Below are 17,681 nucleotides of genomic sequence, written 5' to 3' on the forward strand. Positions count from 1 at the left end.
AGAAAGATGGCAAACAAAGAGAGAGCCACATGCTGTTGGTATTGCCAAGGCAGACAGAATTAGAGTCTTGGAGACAGAGGCAGATGCCGCTGTACAACCTTATGAGTATAATGAGAAAGTACACATTTGGTGGTTGGGGGTTAAAATATCCAAAGTCCACCAGAATAAGAAAAACAGCATACACCTCACATGCTGATGTGTCTGCAAATTAAAATTGAGCACATGTACACTTCAGAAGGATGAAAAAAAGATCTTTGAAATTAAGTCATCAGCAGTAATCTGTGATTTGGGGGGGAAAAAAACCCAAAAGCATGCGTTTATTAAATTAAAATTCACAAACTGCAACTTAAAATTAATAGGCTGAAACTGAATACTTTCCAGTGCAAGAATAGACAAACCTGAATATCATCCATCCATCTTCTATATAGCTTTATTCAACACAGGGCTGCTGGGCACAGGGGTTGAGGATGAATTGTTAAGGCAGCGTACAGGCTGAACAGATGGCCAATCTATTATAGGACAAACACACTCACACACACTCACATTCACATCTATGGGTAATTTACATTAACCAGTTAACCTCAATGTAGGTTTCTGGATTTTAGAAGAAAACCAGGGGAAATCCATGCATGCACATAATGCAAACTCCATACCACATGGACTCAAACTGGGGTTTACTATGATGGTAGAGGGATGCTTTTTTTCTTTTTTTTCCCCCAGAGAACATTCTTTTATTATGATTGGGAAAATATTTGTAAACACTCATAACATTTTAGCAGAAGGGTGCTTTGCTATTGGGCTGGTTTGCATGTGGGATATAAAGTAGCCAATAACTGACTGTTGTGGCAAAGTCACTGCATTCTTCTAGTATTATTCTGCATGACAATTTGTTCTACCTGCACCACAGCTTTTGCCACTTTGTTTTATGGAGTTTTTAATGATCTACATAGTGAACATCGGGGTCTTTCTGTGTGGAGATTGCTTGTCCGACTTGTGCAATCATGGACTTCTTGTATTCTCGTTCCCTCCAAAAGTCCAAAAAATGTATTTGATGCAAATTGGTTAATTGACATTTCCTACAACTGTGAATGTCTATGTAATTCTGTGTTTGCCCAGTGATAGGCCTGCTTAGGGTGTACTCTGCCGTCACATACGGTCATCCAAATTTGGCACCTTGACACACAAACTTACATAAAGTGGTATAGAGGATGAATAGATTGAATGTCCTCCACCCAAACACCCATTAGTTGAAACACTGGAACACTTAAACCTGAAGAAGGCCCTTTCAATTGAAAAGTTAAACCTGTCTAAATCTTCTACTGAAAATTAATGAGAACTCGCTGGGGAAATAGAACAGACTGGTTAAAATTATTCAAGTATATCTAAGACAATGAGGTGGCTCTCCACAGGACAATACTTTAATTATTGCAATACATGTGCCCTCCACAGTAAGGTAAATCTCCACGCTCATTAAGTGGTGGAGTGTTAGTGACAAGGATTCACTGTTAATGGGACCTGAAGCCTGCTTCACTCTATTCAACCAATGAATCGATTCCTAAAGAACATAAATAACATAATGGCTTGTAAATAATCATGTCTGAAAGTCTAAGGGGATGAACATTAGGATGGTGCTATTGAACTCACTATGAATATAACAAAAATGTATATCTCATTCCAGCAATATGTCTGTACTCTTTCTTTGCTCATCCGGCTTTCAGTTATTCAAAACAATTAAACAACGTTATACTCAGATCTATTAATCAGAATTTTATTAGTCTGCATTAAAGAAATCTTTAATTTTTTTCTTTTGTAATCTTAAGAATCTGCCATTACCAAACTGGCTTGAAGTGCTTCACATCACCCCCTCCCTTTACCTCTGTGTCTATCAGCTCTGCAATGTTTTAACGTGGTCCCTTCCTCAGCTCCTCTGTTTCCATGGATACTGACACAGTGTGCTCAACATCTCTCGGCATTTGCCTTTCTAAAGGGCAACATGAACTCTAGGTTTCAACCTCATTTTTGTGTGAGCGCCTGTGTCCAATCGGCACTATCGTGATACTGTCATCGCACATCTTTCTCACTATTCACATGCATTCTCTTTTGTTTCAGTTGGCTAATGAGGCTGGATGGTATAGGCATCCAAGTGAAGCATGAAACATAATGGCTGCATATGACCTGTTTCCAGGAAACAAGGCGGGCTCTATTTTCAGAACCTTGGACAGCACATGAGCAACAGCGATACCCGAATTAGCTTTTGGTGGAAGCCTACAGGCAGCATAGCTTCTGCACATACTAGACCCACAAGGTTTACCCATCCCCCATGTGTCTTCTACGCTTAAAATCAGCATGTGAACTGCTTTCACTTTCAATATCTGATATTTCTCACTGGCTGTTCATGTTAATGCTTGGAAATAATCACAAACTGCACCACAATACTTCTACATACAGGTCACTCAATTCATAAAACCACATTGAAAGGCATGAATATATCAGAAGTGAGTATCAGACAGCTATGATATAGGACATAAATGGTTGCTTATAAAATAATGATTTACAGCCCACAATATTTGTGATTTCTGCAAAAAGCATCTGCACGCACCTGTAATTGGCACATGAGCAGGTGGTGAACTGTAATGGGAGTGTCATGTTTTTTGATTTATTCGTGTTGCTTTGAGATGGGCTTCTGTAGAATTAGCAGCTCGAAAGTGATTAAAGTCAATAGAAAGTCGCTTTATATTAAAGCCAATTGCATCTTCTTTAAAACTGAATTTCAGTCATGACTTCATTGTGACAGAATGTTAATATACAAAAACACTTTGGAATACAGACATGTGAAAAATGTAGAATCGAACTGCTAACTTTGTGACAACGAGCTCTTAAAACTGAGGTACAACTATGAAAAATGTTGTATAAAAAAAATCGGATTCATATTTGTTTTCTCTCAATTTTTATGGAAATTCATTTAATAGAATCCACAAGCTGAAAGAATAGTCCCTGCATTTTATTACCATATAATGCATTTGTTATGTAACTGAGCACCATGCTGATGATTCAACAGTGGAAACCTGCCCAAATTGACAAATACTATAGTTTAGTAATGCAGCACATCAATCATTGTCCCCTTAGCAGTATAACTTATTTTTCTGAAATTAAAATAATTGAAAGGAAGAAAGCCCAGGCACGAACTGAGAGAACATGCAAACTCCATACAGAAGGAAGGTCATCAAGACTTAAAATGGGGATGGTCTTGCTGTGATGCAAGGGTGCTAACCAGTACACCACTATACGACCCAATGTCATTACACGGTGATTGCACCCCCCCCCTTTTCTGGCTAGTTTATTTTTTATTTTTAAAGAAATCCTGCAATGATATTTGAACATTTATGTCACTTTAGATTTAAATTCCATACTTACAGTGGAACATTTTCAAATCTCGACAAAGATTTTCTATTTCAGTCTACGTTTATATAATTAATATCTCTCACTGACAAACAGCACCTCCTACCTCCCAGGAATGAAGTAATGCAGGATTATTGTCTTGTGTGAGCCCCATGAACGCTGCAGGGGATGGGAGGATTGAGTGTGGCTCTCTCAGTGGGAATGCAAAGTGGTTGGGAGAGCTCACAGTATGGCGTGGATGCCCTGGGAAGAGATGATGCACTTCAATCTTTTCCTCTTTGTATGGTATTACTCAGATTTCCTCAGCCTCACACTGCAAACAATCTAAAAAAGCAAAAAAAAAACTTAATCTCTTCTCTCTCACAAATATCTGTGTGCAATGACAAGAGTCTTAAGGCTATTTCTCTATTCCTAATCCTCATCCTCCTCGAAACAAATCCCATTTGGAGACATCTCTCCCAGGAAATAAGATGGACGGGCTAATGAAGCTAATGTGTGCCACTATGTTGTGAAGCCTGGATGCAATCTGCTTCCTCTGACATGCACATTCTCTATCATTTAAGCAATATTGTGGGTTTTTCCCCTTATGTCTGTGTTAAACAGTTGACCTTGGCTCACATGCCTCCAGGTGGGATCCCCAGCATACTAATGAGGGTTAGTGCAGAGGAATGCTACGCCATAGCATTCTGTGTCAGCTCGCGGGCTCTGATCTTAACTACGATTGCCACCTCTGTTGCTGCAGTTCAGACTGATGCTTTGTTTCATTCACTGTACAGGGTGGGACTTCAGAGGATGGTCTAGACAGGCATATGCTGCTGGTCATGCAAGAATAGTTCAAGGAAATAAAGAAATATCAATACAATTGATGCGTATCCTCAGGGAGTATCTTGGAACATGAGAATCTGTTTACTCGTGGAATTTGATGGGGTCTGCATCTGATTCAGTGATGCAGCACTATTATATGCGAGCTACACTTTGATTTGTATACTGGCTCTTGTAACACCTTTGTTTTTGTATTTAGGTACATTTCTGTAAATGAGATGCTCCCTTCCAGCCCACAGAGGATGACTACATATTTCTCTGACTCTTTACACTTGTCCCAACAGGGTGTCTGCGTCATGACGACAGCCCTTCTGCACTTCTTCTTCCTGGCATCGTTCTGCTGGGTCCTCACTGAGGCCTGGCAGTCCTACATGGCCGTGACGGGAAATGTTCGGACAAGGCTCATCCGCAAGCGCTTTCTGTGTCTGGGCTGGGGTGAGTAAGCAGCATGTTTCCATAAACCTCTCTATCATCTCCCATCATACCTTGCACGGTGCCATTTTCTCACAATGTGTCTGGTGCACAGTGTCTTTCCAAGTAACTGTATGCTTTCTTCAATAGCTACTCTCATCCTCTCTATGGGGCAGCTTCATCCTCATCCTGTCAGGCCCTTTGTTGTGATACTTTTGAGCTTCAGTCAAGCTCTCTGTGTGCTGGGTAAATGGACCGGCCTTGAGCAGACTAGTGCAGCTCTCCCGTTGCAGGTTGCACTGACCCTATGGATGATAAAGAGGATGTGACGCAGAACATTTTCTCTGCAACAGCATAGATTTTATCTCTAAGGTAAAGGGTTCCAGGGATCAGTGTGTTTGGAGAACTGGCAGTTTTACACTCAAACCTTTGTAATATTAGATCGTGAAAAGGTCACATATCACAATTGAATTACAGGTCAGACCACACGACACATAGAGTGTATCTATTTTATGTGTATTTTGGCAGTTTTTTTTATTGATTATGTCAAGAACCATATATCTTCAAAGTACTATTGCATACATATGTCTGTCAATAAACACAGATAAACAAAGTATCTGTATCAAAGGATTTGTGCTTCATTTGATAAATGTCAGTGTGAATCCCTGTCCAAACAGTTTCTCCTAACAGACTAGTAGAAATCTCTTCTTTAAAAAAAAATAAAATCAATTTGATTATGAAAGAACCCACACTCATTCTTCCTGTTACCTAGCAACAAACAAGGCTCTCTTAGTCATTGCAGTGCCAGTGCTTGCTGCAAAAAAGAGAAAAAAAATGGACAAAAGGCTGTTGTACACTACACAGATTTCTCAAACACACCATAATAGATTATCAGACAATAAATAAAACAGTTTCTTGTTGTTTTACAATTTAGAATAAAAACAGTACGGTGCAAAATATAAAAGCTATATTTACATTTAAAGACCTAAAAGTCAAAATGTCTAATCCCCTACGGATTACATGAAGGCATGACATTTTCATAATAGATTTCAGATGCAACGTGTAGGAACCTGTACCTGTTGTGTCTTAATTCAGCCTTTTTGAAGTGCAGCATCTCCACCATGCAGGCTGTTGGCCGCGCTGTGATTTATGACATGCTTGTGTACACTCGGCACTCTTTACCTCTTCAGCACTGCAGAGAGGCTCTGGATGGCCACAGGGTCTTTGCCTCCTGCCTTCAGGAAACTGATTACATCAATAGCACCTGCCTGCGCCGCTCTAAGAGGACAAAATGTTAATATTCGAAGCACACGGTAGTAAGGATGGAATCGATTACACTAATCTATAATGAGGAGCCATACGGCAAAACCCTCCCTGTGAACGGTGTGGAGGGAAGGGCAGAAGAATTTCTTACAGTACGGTGATGACATTTCGCCACGTGGCTTTGCAAACTCAATGCACTGCTGCCATGTTGTCAAGGCTGTGGCGCAGGCGGTTCTCCTCTGCTACCCACACTGTATAATATGTTGATTAACAAATTGAAATGCATAGCGTTGATCATACACTCTAAGATGTGCACATTCTCTCATACTGTGGCTTTCAGTGGAATCAATCTCCTTGCACTTTGTGTAATGAGTGGAAGGCACAGCGGCTGACTAAAGTGGATTTACGTTCTCAGTTCTGCCTAAAAAGAAAACTAGAACTGCTGGACTAACTATTGATTGTTTTCTGTTTTAAAGGATTACCAGCTTTAGTTGTTGCTGTTTCAATGGGATTCACCAAAACAAAAGGCTACGGGACACCCTCATAGTAAGTTTTATTTTCTGTTAGCCATTCAACACGCATGCAGTTGATTCATAGTCACACTTAAGAGTAATGATTAAGTACCTCTACATTGACTTACTTATCCTAAATAGTACCATAAACAAAGTCCCATGAACCCAATCAGTTTTTAAAAATAGCACAGCAAGGCCCCAATTTCATGTGAGTGGTATCCCTGCTGGATACCAAATGCATAAACACTGCTTAAAATCTCTTTAGCATTTTATTACCCTTTGAAAGTTTGGATATGGTGTTACAGCATATGGCACTTCCCCCCCTGATGATTGTGGGGAAATACAACTGTATGCTGGTGTGCACCATTAACTTGGATGTTAATGCCTTAGTGGGAGTGAACGTTTTTTTGTTTTTTCTTGCTTTTCCTGCAGCTGTTGGCTTTCTTTGGAGGGCGGGCTCCTGTATGCATTTGTTGGACCTGCAGCTGCTGTTGTTCTGGTACATCTCAGTCACCAACATACACACTTTATCTCGATATGCCAAGAATGAGAAATATAGATTTACAATGTACCAAAAAAACCCCAACTAAAACCACATGAGAAATAAAAATGTGATTTATTCCACAATTTCTAAACTTTCCATACACTGTGCACTGAACAATATTATCCATTTTGAGGAGGCGTCACTTAGCAGCTTGTTTAAAAGCAGAGTGGTTGAATTTCTTTTTTTTCAGTGGACATATACTATACAACCCAATTACATCTCAGGCTGGATATTAAATTAGAACATAATCTATAAATGCTGATAAATATGAAAGTTTCATTTATGAGCATCTCAATGCTCCCTCTTGATTTTGGTGTGAGCGTGTTTGCAAATTCACCCTCACGGTGTTTATTTGGTGCTCATGTTATTTTTCTAGAAGTAGGGTAGACATCTTTTACTGCTGTTTCTTTGCAGTGCATCAGTTCTGGGTTTCAGTCTTGAAGGCAGTTAATATCTTATTTGTTCTTACACTTTCCAAGGTCATCACCCTCTTGTGGGACCAGTCTTTGCCCTCAGGCCACATATTTGACACCCCTTTTTTAAAAGAACAAGACTCACTTGAACAATAAATCAGTTTTAGTGGTTGTTCAATATTGGTTGTACCACTGCACTGTGAAGAAAATCAGAAATTATTCAGTTAAAATGTCTAACAGAAGGACCACGCGGTGGTTTTCAAAGTCAGAGTAATGAGCGACGTCCCATCAGGCAATGTGCTCAAATAATTCCCTTTCATTTACCATAATGGTCCTCCATGAAGCTGTGAAGTTATTAAGTATTTATGCATTAGATATGTCCAAAATGTAATATACTGGGTTAGGGTTAATCATCTTGTATTTACATAGTTGTACAGAGGAAATTACACAAAGAACATTATGCAAATCACGAAGTCTGTGTCAGAGGGACAGAGCACTCTGGATATTCTAATATTTTTCACTGTCAAACTTGTTCTGTGGTGGGATTTGTAATAAGTGATTTCAGGATTATTTTTTTTTTACTGACTGAATGTCTCAGTTTGAGTATCAATGACACAAAGACTTGAAGTCTGGCTTTGCAGTAAGTTTAATTTGCAACAAACCTCAGTGGAACACAAGCTAATCTCTGCAAATAGAGCAAAAACAACACTCTGCAGTCAGCATGAACACTGCTGCGCTGCTCTTATCACTGTATTGATACCATAAAATCATAATCGGATATCTCATAGTAACATCTTGTTGAATAAAAACGTACCCAAATGTGTTTGCATAAATACTTAATGGGCTCTTTATCTGAGTAATGGGCATTTTAGATAGATTTTAAAATTTAAAGGGTTTTCCAGCTCGCTACGGTAAAGCTTCTTCTTCTCTGCTAAAAATAGGAAAATAGAAGAAAAAGATGCCTTTAAGAAGACAAGGGCTTCTCATCAGGCAGATCTTTTCTTGAGGCTGTTGTAGCGGCTTTGTTTCACACAGTGGCTGACATGTCACAGAGAAGCATAAACAATAGAAAGTAGAGGTCAAAGCTCATTGCAGCTGGAAACTTTAGGCAAAACAAAGGAAGCTGCAGGCAAATGATATCAACCATCAGGAAAACACTGAAAGTCATAAGGGTCACAGGGGATTGAACACTATACTGTATTTACTTTTGAAATAATATTTTTGTTGTTGATTTACTAAGAGAAAATGTTATTTTCTTTTCTGTTGCTAGGTCAATATGGTGATCGGTATCCTGGTGTTTAATAAGCTAGTGTCCAGAGATGGTATACTGGACAAGAAGCTGAAGCATCGAGCAGGGTATGACAGCACATCCTTGTTAGTACCCATTTTTTTCTTCTTTATTTACATGCTTAACATCGTGCAAATATATACACAAGCTTTGATTTGCATTGTACATCTGCAGATGTCGCCCTCCTTTTGCTTGCTGTTGAAAAGAAATTAGAGGCATAAACATAAAGAGGTCAGATCTCTCTCGGGAGCGACATGGCTTCATATTTCTGTGGCAGAATCAGTCCAAGATGAAAATCATTAAAACGCCCACACGTTGGCTGGTTCTGCTGTTTCTAATATGACAGGGAGAATTCAAAGTCGGGTGAGTGGCTGTTAGCATTGTTTGTTATGATGTTGTCTCTTATGTCCCACAGACAGATGAGTGAGCCGCATACAGGATTAACTCTCAAGTGTGCCAAATGTGGTGTTGTATCAACAACTGCTTTATCAGCAACTACAGCTAGCAATGCAATGTAAGTGCCTGTCAGTGTCAGTGAATCAATAACACGATGCAACAGGGAGTCTCTGAATGTACAGCATGTCCACCTATATAATTTTAACCAGCTCCTATGTACATTCAAGCTCCAGTTACAGTCACTGAACAATAAACGTGTAGGTAGGGGTATTCTTTCTCTAAAAGTTGAATAAAACATACAAACTGTTAGTATGTATTTCTAGAGTTATATTTATATATACTATGCAGTGTGTAGAGGCCTGGCCATCTAACTTACATCATCTTCTTTGTTTTTTGTTTCCTCAACACCATCTTTCTTCTTTTCCCTCAGGGCGTCCCTGTGGAGTTCCTGTGTCGTCCTACCTCTGCTGGCTTTGACCTGGATGTCCGCAGTGCTCGCCATGACAGACAAGCGCTCCATCCTCTTTCAAATCCTCTTCGCCGTCTTTGACTCGCTGCAGGGTTTTGTCATTGTGATGGTGCACTGTATCCTACGGAGAGAGGTACAAGATCAGTTCCACCTCCGAGAGCAATACAACTGTTTTTGATAAACAATGTCACTGCAGGTGGTTTGGTAGTTAAATCCATAACTCATTTATTATCGGACTTGCCTACAAATTTTGAACTCTGATTGTTCCCCTGTGTGAAACATTAAAAAAACGTGGTGCAAAAAAAACAAAAAAAACATGGTGCATTTAAAGCCAGGAGCTAAAAAGCAATAATAGCTAAAAGTACAGCATGCAGTTTTTTTGTACATGATAAAAACAAATTTTTCTTGTGCTCCAGCGTGACTTCTGGCTTTCTGACTCTTGCTTTTATCATTCTCTGGATTTCTTGTCATTCATGTATTTTCAATGTAAAGCAAAATCCTTGTTGCCGACATGTGCTATACATAAAAATGTTGCCCTGCCTCAGGTCCAAGATGCTTTCAGATGTCGGCTCAGAAACTGCCAAGATCCAATCAGCGGTGATGCAACAGGAACCTTCCCTAATGGGCATGCTCAGATAATGGTAGGTACAGTCACCCCGTTATCTGCTACCATTTGAGCCTCTATAATTTAAGCAGACCCAATGTTTCCTGGTTATTTATAATCCACATGCTCCTTCTTCTTGACTCCCCCTAATTTGACTTGTGCGCTTTGTGCATTTTCGCTTTTAAATTATGTGTGTGCATTTGTCCCTTATAAATGATAAGCCATTGTTTCCCACAGGTTTTTAATTCCCCACAAAATGCTTTTGTAAAGTTGCAATTATTTGTGGGGCAGACACTTGGCCCTTTGATAAATGGCATCAGTTCTCTTTCGTTTTTCTTAGCCCCAAAGCCCGATCCTTTATATCTGTTTTATTGAATTTGCCATCCATGTTTTCCATACACCCCTCTCATCTCTTCTCACTGGTTAATGGAGGACTGTTCCCTTCTTGACCTTTCAAATGGGACACCAGTCTCTTCATCTTGCATGACGATGCCACTGGCACATCATAGCAATGATCTGTCATTAGTATTCTAATACCCCTCAGAGTGAAATAGTTTTCATGATAGCAGAATGGTGTCAGGGCCCCCTGGTTCAATACAGTCATTAACAGCCTGCGCAAACTGCTTCCCAGCTGCTGCTGCTGCTGTTGCAGCAATATTTCCTCTTGTTTTATTTATTTATTTATTTATTTTACACTTCTATATTATTGGGACAAAGCATAGGAGTAAAATGGTGTCTTGTTTTTCCCATCCACTTTGAATTAATACAAATATGTGTATTTCAACATGCCACTGAACTAATGGACAAAATTCATTATTTTCTTTATGAATATTCACACAGTAGAAGCTGTTCTACTTACAAGACTGTCTGACAGATTTGTCCTTAGTGCAAACTACTGAGAGGCGTTCATGCTTGCAGATGAATTTACAATGTATTATTTGAATTGGCCAGTCTGTTACTGTGGTGAGAGGCATTACCTCAGCTGGCTCCTAATGACTGTTTTCTTTGGACTTTATTCTAATATATGTGATGTGCTATAACCTATTTGAGGTCTTCAATTAATTTCTATTGCATTTTTATTATTGAATCGAGGTTCTCTTTTTGTTTGTTGCTAAAATCTGAGAACTAGTCAAGTCATAAAACTGTGTATGTGTTTTAGTCTTGATTTTATGACGATTGCTTACTGAAAATTAAAAAGAGAAACTCATACTTGGAAAAGGCATCCTTGCAAGCCCCTAGGTTTCTATCTGGTGCCTCCCAGTCAAGTGTATAGAAATTTTGAAAATATTGATCCAGATTTTTCAGCTGGCAAGTGAAGATGAACATGTTTTTTTTTTCTTATGTGTACGATATACCCATCATGAGCCATTCTGAACATCCAATTGTTTCCCATCCACAGACGGACTTTGAGAAGGATGTGGACATCGCCTGCCGATCAGGTAAAGAACAGATGGTCTCTTATTAACATTCCTCTTGTTTCGCATGTCGAAAGCCCAAAAGAGGTTAGACAGTGAAAAATAGAACAGGTTATATAACAACCAACAATCCCCACAGGAGGTTTTTTGTTTGTTTTTTTGCTCACAGTTACCAAAACACCGACTTTAATCTGAGAACAAAACACTATAAATGGAGCAATTGGAGATTCACTTTACATTTCAGCTTTGCCACAATAAATAACTACAATAAAGGAAAAATAGCAGCAGTTTTTCTCGTCTTCTGGCGGGTGTGTTTTGTAATTATGTTTTTCATTAAGACGTCGATGCTGTCATAGAGAAGGTGTGTAGGTGCTGTGTGTCTAATTTTGAGAGGATTTCTTTCTCTACTTACACAAGTGTTAAAAAAACAAAACAAAAAAAAAACATTTTCTTTCTAAATTCTCTATGTAGCCCTAGGGTATATGAGCCACAGTATTTATTGTCGGGATGCGTATGACTACATGTTTCAAAGGACTTTTGCGAGTTAACATGCTTTTAACTCGTAGTGGCAACACACACATGCCTGGAGCTTTGTCTCTCTTCAATCTTTTCCAAACCAATGAAGAGCACATCCTTAAAGGATCTCCTGGGAATAACTAAGCTGACCATTATTCAGAGCTCTTAGAAACACAGGTTGTTAGGACACGGAAAAGGGCTGCGCAGCTCCTCTGACCCACATTACCCCATGCTGCGCTGACTTGTAAAGCTAAAGTGGACACCACCAAATTAAAAGGCAGAGCAGACAGGTGTCATTTATAAATCATGACCAGATTGAGAAAGCTGTGCTGAAAAACAGAAGCACACCCCACAGATGACTCCGCAGGCTTACAGAGTTTTAGCTGGTTTGCTTACAAGCAGCAGCAGAAGTAATATTCTGCAGTGTCACCCCACAGAGTATAAGTGTAAACTTTGCTCAGAGTACCAAACTCAGACTGTTTTCCCCATGTCCACACAGTGCATTAAATTAGCCTCAAACAGAAAGGAGCGTATCCGATGTTGTTTGTTGTTCTTGTAACGCCCTTGCAGTTTTGAACGGACCACATAATTCCTGGTGATTCATGAGGAAAAGATTAAAATGCTCAGTGGGGAGGAAAAGGGTTGTTTTTATATCTGGAATGTACTTCTGAGGAGATAACTGTTGTTTTTATTAGGAGAATATATATTTTGTGTATAAGGTCATCACTGATGTCTCCAAGTTAGCAGCAGGATGCTCTATAGTATGGCAGTGGGGATTTCTGGGCCAGATGAACCCGTCCTAGCTTATTTACAGCAGCATCCCCCAGAGTCACAGACACCGTCTGTTGTCATCTCTTCCTGTATTTAAGTATAATGTCACACTAAATGCATATTCACATATTCACGGTAATTCATCCTGTTGTTACAGTTTTCTCTCAGCACCACAATCCCCTGTGGGAATAAGCTCATATTGAACCCATATATTTTATTTATTTTGTCTATTTGGTCATGTGCGGTGTAATGGCAGATAGATTGTGACACTCCTTTCATCACTGAGAAACTCCTACTAATCCTTGTGTCACCCTGTCCTACAGCACTCCACAAAGACATGGGTTCTTGTCGTGCCGCCACCATAACAGGCACCCTCTCCCGCATTTCCCTCAACGATGAGGAGGATGAGAAGGCCCCTGAGGGCCTCAACTACTCCACGTTGCCTGGCAACATCATCTCCAAAGTGATTATCCAGCAGCCTTCAGCGCTACACATGCCGATGGGGGTGGGGGACCTGAAGGAGCAGTGCATGGCCGATAGCAACGCCGACATGCGCCGCACCGTTTACCTGTGCACCGACGACGCCATGCGCCAGAGTGACCAAGACATGGGTGGCCTTGACATGGAGGGCCATCCAGTGCAGGGGCAGATGATGGAGACGGACTACATAGTCATGCCTCGCGCCTCCGCAGCAGCAGTGTCGGGGTCTGGTAACATGCCCACCCTCCTGAAAGATGACACTAAGATGAACATCACTATGGATACACTGCCACACGAGAGGCTCATGCATTACAAGATGAGTCCTGACTTCAATATCAGCCCGTCAGGCATGGACCACATGAATGTGAACCTGGAGCAGCAGTATCCTAGCGCTCCAGAGCAGATGCATACGTTGCCCTTTGAACCTCGCACGGCGGTTAAGAACTTCCTCGCCGAGATGGAAGAATCTGCCGGCCTCTCGAGGAGTGAGACAGGGTCTACAATATCTATGAGCTCTCTTGAGGTACATATTGGATGAAACACCAAGGACACAGAGTTGCAATAAACACTTTTGCCCCACATCTTAAAATATGCCTCACACATATCGTACACATTTTCTGAAACCAATGGTTAATAATGTTATTCCCTCGTGTTTTATTTTCACAGAGAAGAAAGTCACGATATTCGGATCTGGACTTTGAGGTACGTAGAGACAGTGATTATTTTCCGTGGTACATGCATCAAGCTTATTTATGCAAAGAAAGACCATTTTTTTTTGTAGTTGTGTTTGTCATTTGATTTACTCGTACTTCTGCCTCTTAAGCTTATTGGAGTTACACAGCCTTGACTCGAAAAGATTTATTGACATGCTGTGCAGTTAAGGTAAAAGCAAGGCTGTCAACTGACAAACAGGGCAACCGTTCTCATCTACATTTTGTCCTCCTCCATCTCCTCCATCCATTAGCTATATGTTGATTTTCAAAATGTATGCTTTTAAAGTCATTTGCACATTTCACATCTGATTTTACCACTGGTTTCAATAGCGATTATATTGACTTGCAAACACATTTTCAAACCCCCTTTGGCAAGTTTTAGCATTTCCTTTGCATTGTTAAATCAGGCTCTTCTGCATATATATTGTAAACTCTGTCAAAATAAAGAAACTATTGTGATACTGGAAGATATTTTGGCTTGGGGCGCATTGTGGTTTAGCTTAGTTCAAATGGACACTAGCCATTAAAGTGGATGCTTTGTGCCAAGGTTTGATCATCAGGATTTCCCTTACACTAACAAAACTCCAAATGAGGCAATCTATCAGTAAAGAATTATGCTTCAACATTAAGCGTCCTGTAACACTAACTTTAATTATCTCGGCGTTTCCTTTATTTTGGCAGCCTCTTGTATATATGCAGAGATGAGTAGATTTGTTCCAAACCTGGCCTATAAGTAAACCACCATGACACTAATAAATTGATCAAAGTTGGAGGGGGTGGAGAGGAAGATGCATTTCCATTATTGGCTGTCAATACCAAAGAGAAAACCCTTGCCATTGCAGAAAGTCATGCACACCAGGAAAAGACACATGGAGCTGTTCCAGGAACTGAATCAGAAATTTCAAACCCTGGACCGATTTCGAGACATACCAAATATGGGCAGCATGGTGAGTAACAGGAAACCAGGGGGGTGGCCATTAGCCAGCTAAGGAGAGCAACAATCAAATGCTCGATTATGTAGATACTCCCCGCTGCAGGACACATAGTGTGTGATTGTGCAAATGAGTGATTATGACACTAAAGTATACATCCAGACACTGACCTGCTAGCAGCAGGCGAGTGGCGAGTGGAGGCGCTGCCCTTTAGAAAGAACCAGAGCATTTTCTCTACAAGGCCAGTCACAGGGAAGAAAGACCTTTGGTAATCTTATTGCAGTAGAGTGCATCCATTCCAATGCAAGGCCATGAATGCACTTTTATTTACATGCACATTTACCTACCTAGCAACCCCATCCCTTTTTTTCCATTAATGCATGGCAGATTTTTTAATCTATCAACATCTATACAAATATTACCCTGATGTAGCTGTTCTCTGACGGCAACTGTGTAAAAGGGGAAACTTTTCCTTGTCAGGCTAATTCTCCAAATTCTTCATGACCTTGCTGCACATCAAAAGTCTCACCATCTGTCTCCACACCTGGCTGGAGCACTACACAATTGGGATGTCAAGCTTTATCCATCTGTCTCAGACAAGCAGCAATATTTTTGGAGCGAATGCAGCAAACAGAAATTGGGCTTTTGACAAAACACAGCAAAACCAAGAGACAATGTGTGTTATCCTGTAGCCTTTTGGTTGCATAAAATCCTTGTTCTGTCACATTTCGATCACCTTTAGAGTACAATGCAATTTGAGGCTTGTTGCTTAGTTACTAGTGCAAGTCCTTTTGTATAGAAAAAGATAAGTACAGTACGTTCAACCCCCCCCCCCCCCCCCATTTCCTTTTTTTTCTCTCCTGCTAAATGAATCTGCTGCAGAGCTGACTGCAGACATTAGTATCCATTTTATATTCCCTGACTGGGAGCAGCTTGTCTGCCTTATTTGCAATAGTGTCTTTGGGACTGTCAATGAGAGCACATTCAGATGAATGGCTCACACATGCAGCCCATATAGTGCACCAGTTTCTGAGCTTGGGGAAAACACAGTTCTGCTACGACTCCATGAAAATAGCGTGAGCATGTTCATATTTAATACACTACCATTATCTTTTGTTATTTGATGCTTTCCACAGCATTAATCCATTATTTTCAATTAGCAGCGAGTAGGATTTCATATAATACCCTTTTGAATGAGCTGATTTCATTGGAAAAGTCATTTTTTTTATTTAAAAAAAGAAACGAAAACAAAAAAAAAAAACTGTTTAACTCCGGAGGATGTCATGCCATTAATATCACACCCCACTGGCCATGTTTCACAGGACAAGGCAATGCCAAACAAGAACCCATGGGAGAGCTACAATCCAGCCTGTGAGTACCAGAACTACGCCACTATGAATGTACTAGAATCTGACACCAAGGACTCATTGGAGATGACGCCTGCAGAGTGGGAGAAGTGTGTCAACTTACCCTTAGATGTCCAGGAGGGAGACTTCCAAACCGAAGTCTAGAGGGCGAAGAAGGAGAAAATGCAAAACTAGAAAAAAGGAGGAGAAAGGGATGTATTTTGCACTGAATAAAGCAACAGACTTTTCTAACAGCCTTGGCATACATATCTGGATTATATGAGCGTGGCAGGGACATTATGTGCCAATACAATATAAGGACTGGTGAGAGAGAAGAAAAAAAAAAAAAGAAAAAGAAAAAAAAGGGATTAAAAACATCAGTGTTACTTTTGTATTCTCACTAGTGTACTTAGTGTGGGGCAGCCTGGTGTATAATATTTACCATCATGTGTTTCAAATTATCTGTTGGAATTGGCTAAAAAAGGTGTTCTCTCTTGACGAAACCTCACAAAGCAAAATGACATGCCATGTCGTCCCAGCTTCATCGGGTCCAGTTTTTATTTCATAAAACTGGACCCGGGAGCACAATGTATATATTTATGCAGGTTTTTAAAAAGTTTATAACAGTCTGTTTGGCCATTACTACACTTTTTACTTTATAATATAAAACATGGGAGGCAAAGAGGATTTTTCTGTCATATTAAAATGAATGTTTGTCAAGCTACATTCTTCATTGCTTTAAATGCAATAAAGATAATACTCACTTTTATATAAATAATATATTTCACAACTTTAATACTGCAGAATCTGCTTGAAGGATCCCGGCAAGCTCTCTCATCTGCAGCTCTGTATAAAATATTTAAAAACAAAATGTTGTATGGTGTAAATAAACTTTTGTCTACATATGTTTTACTTGTGCCAATTTATTTTAATGAGAAAAAAAAATGCCAACCTGATCAAAAGTTATAGCGAAAAATGTTAACATTTGAAAAGGAATGTAAATAAAAGAGGAAATATGTTCGTACTGCTTCAGAGGTTGTGTCAAGTTTATATTGTGTTCTTGGTTGTGACGCAAATCACTCATCATGGTTTACTCAGAAAATGTTTGCACATGACTGGATAGGAAGTTTTGCAATACATGAAAACAAGACTTCTCTAATAAGTTAATGTCTCATCACTGCTAAGATTATTCATCTAGGTTAAGTTCATCTTTCATTGAGCTGTGACAAAGTTGTTTCTCGCAAACCATTTTTTAAATTTTGTTTCTTTGCAGTAGACACTGTGAGATATGTCCATTTCCAACATGTATTCACTTCTTTTATAAGACCTGTTTAATTTGGCCTCTGAAGACACAATGATTCAATGAACATTGAAAATTGTAAAAAAA

At 39.8% G+C, this 17,681-nt stretch overlaps 1 protein-coding gene across 1 annotated transcript in view; it reads left to right on the forward strand.

The window, feature by feature from the left end:
* Positions 1–16,534, forward strand: part of adgrb3 (adhesion G protein-coupled receptor B3) — a gene marked incomplete at its 5' end in the record, with an annotated part of 112,241 nt that extends 95,707 nt beyond the window's left edge. Inside the window, 12 exons of the mRNA XM_080507948.1 lie at positions 4,506–4,656; positions 6,372–6,441; positions 6,840–6,906; positions 8,635–8,720; positions 9,068–9,166; positions 9,479–9,650; positions 10,063–10,158; positions 11,521–11,560; positions 13,147–13,826; positions 13,970–14,005; positions 14,859–14,963; positions 16,271–16,534. Coding sequence (XP_080364074.1) covers positions 4,506–4,656; positions 6,372–6,441; positions 6,840–6,906; positions 8,635–8,720; positions 9,068–9,166; positions 9,479–9,650; positions 10,063–10,158; positions 11,521–11,560; positions 13,147–13,826; positions 13,970–14,005; positions 14,859–14,963; positions 16,271–16,459 — 1,791 coding nt within the window. The 3' untranslated portion in view covers positions 16,460–16,534. The remainder of the gene's footprint in view (positions 1–4,505; positions 4,657–6,371; positions 6,442–6,839; positions 6,907–8,634; positions 8,721–9,067; positions 9,167–9,478; positions 9,651–10,062; positions 10,159–11,520; positions 11,561–13,146; positions 13,827–13,969; positions 14,006–14,858; positions 14,964–16,270) is intronic.
* Positions 16,535–17,681: the final 1,147 nt, after the last annotated feature.

This window comes from Blennius ocellaris, assembly GCF_963422515.1.
Source record: "Blennius ocellaris genome assembly, chromosome: 13".
Lineage (NCBI taxonomy): Eukaryota > Metazoa > Chordata > Actinopteri > Blenniiformes > Blenniidae > Blennius > Blennius ocellaris.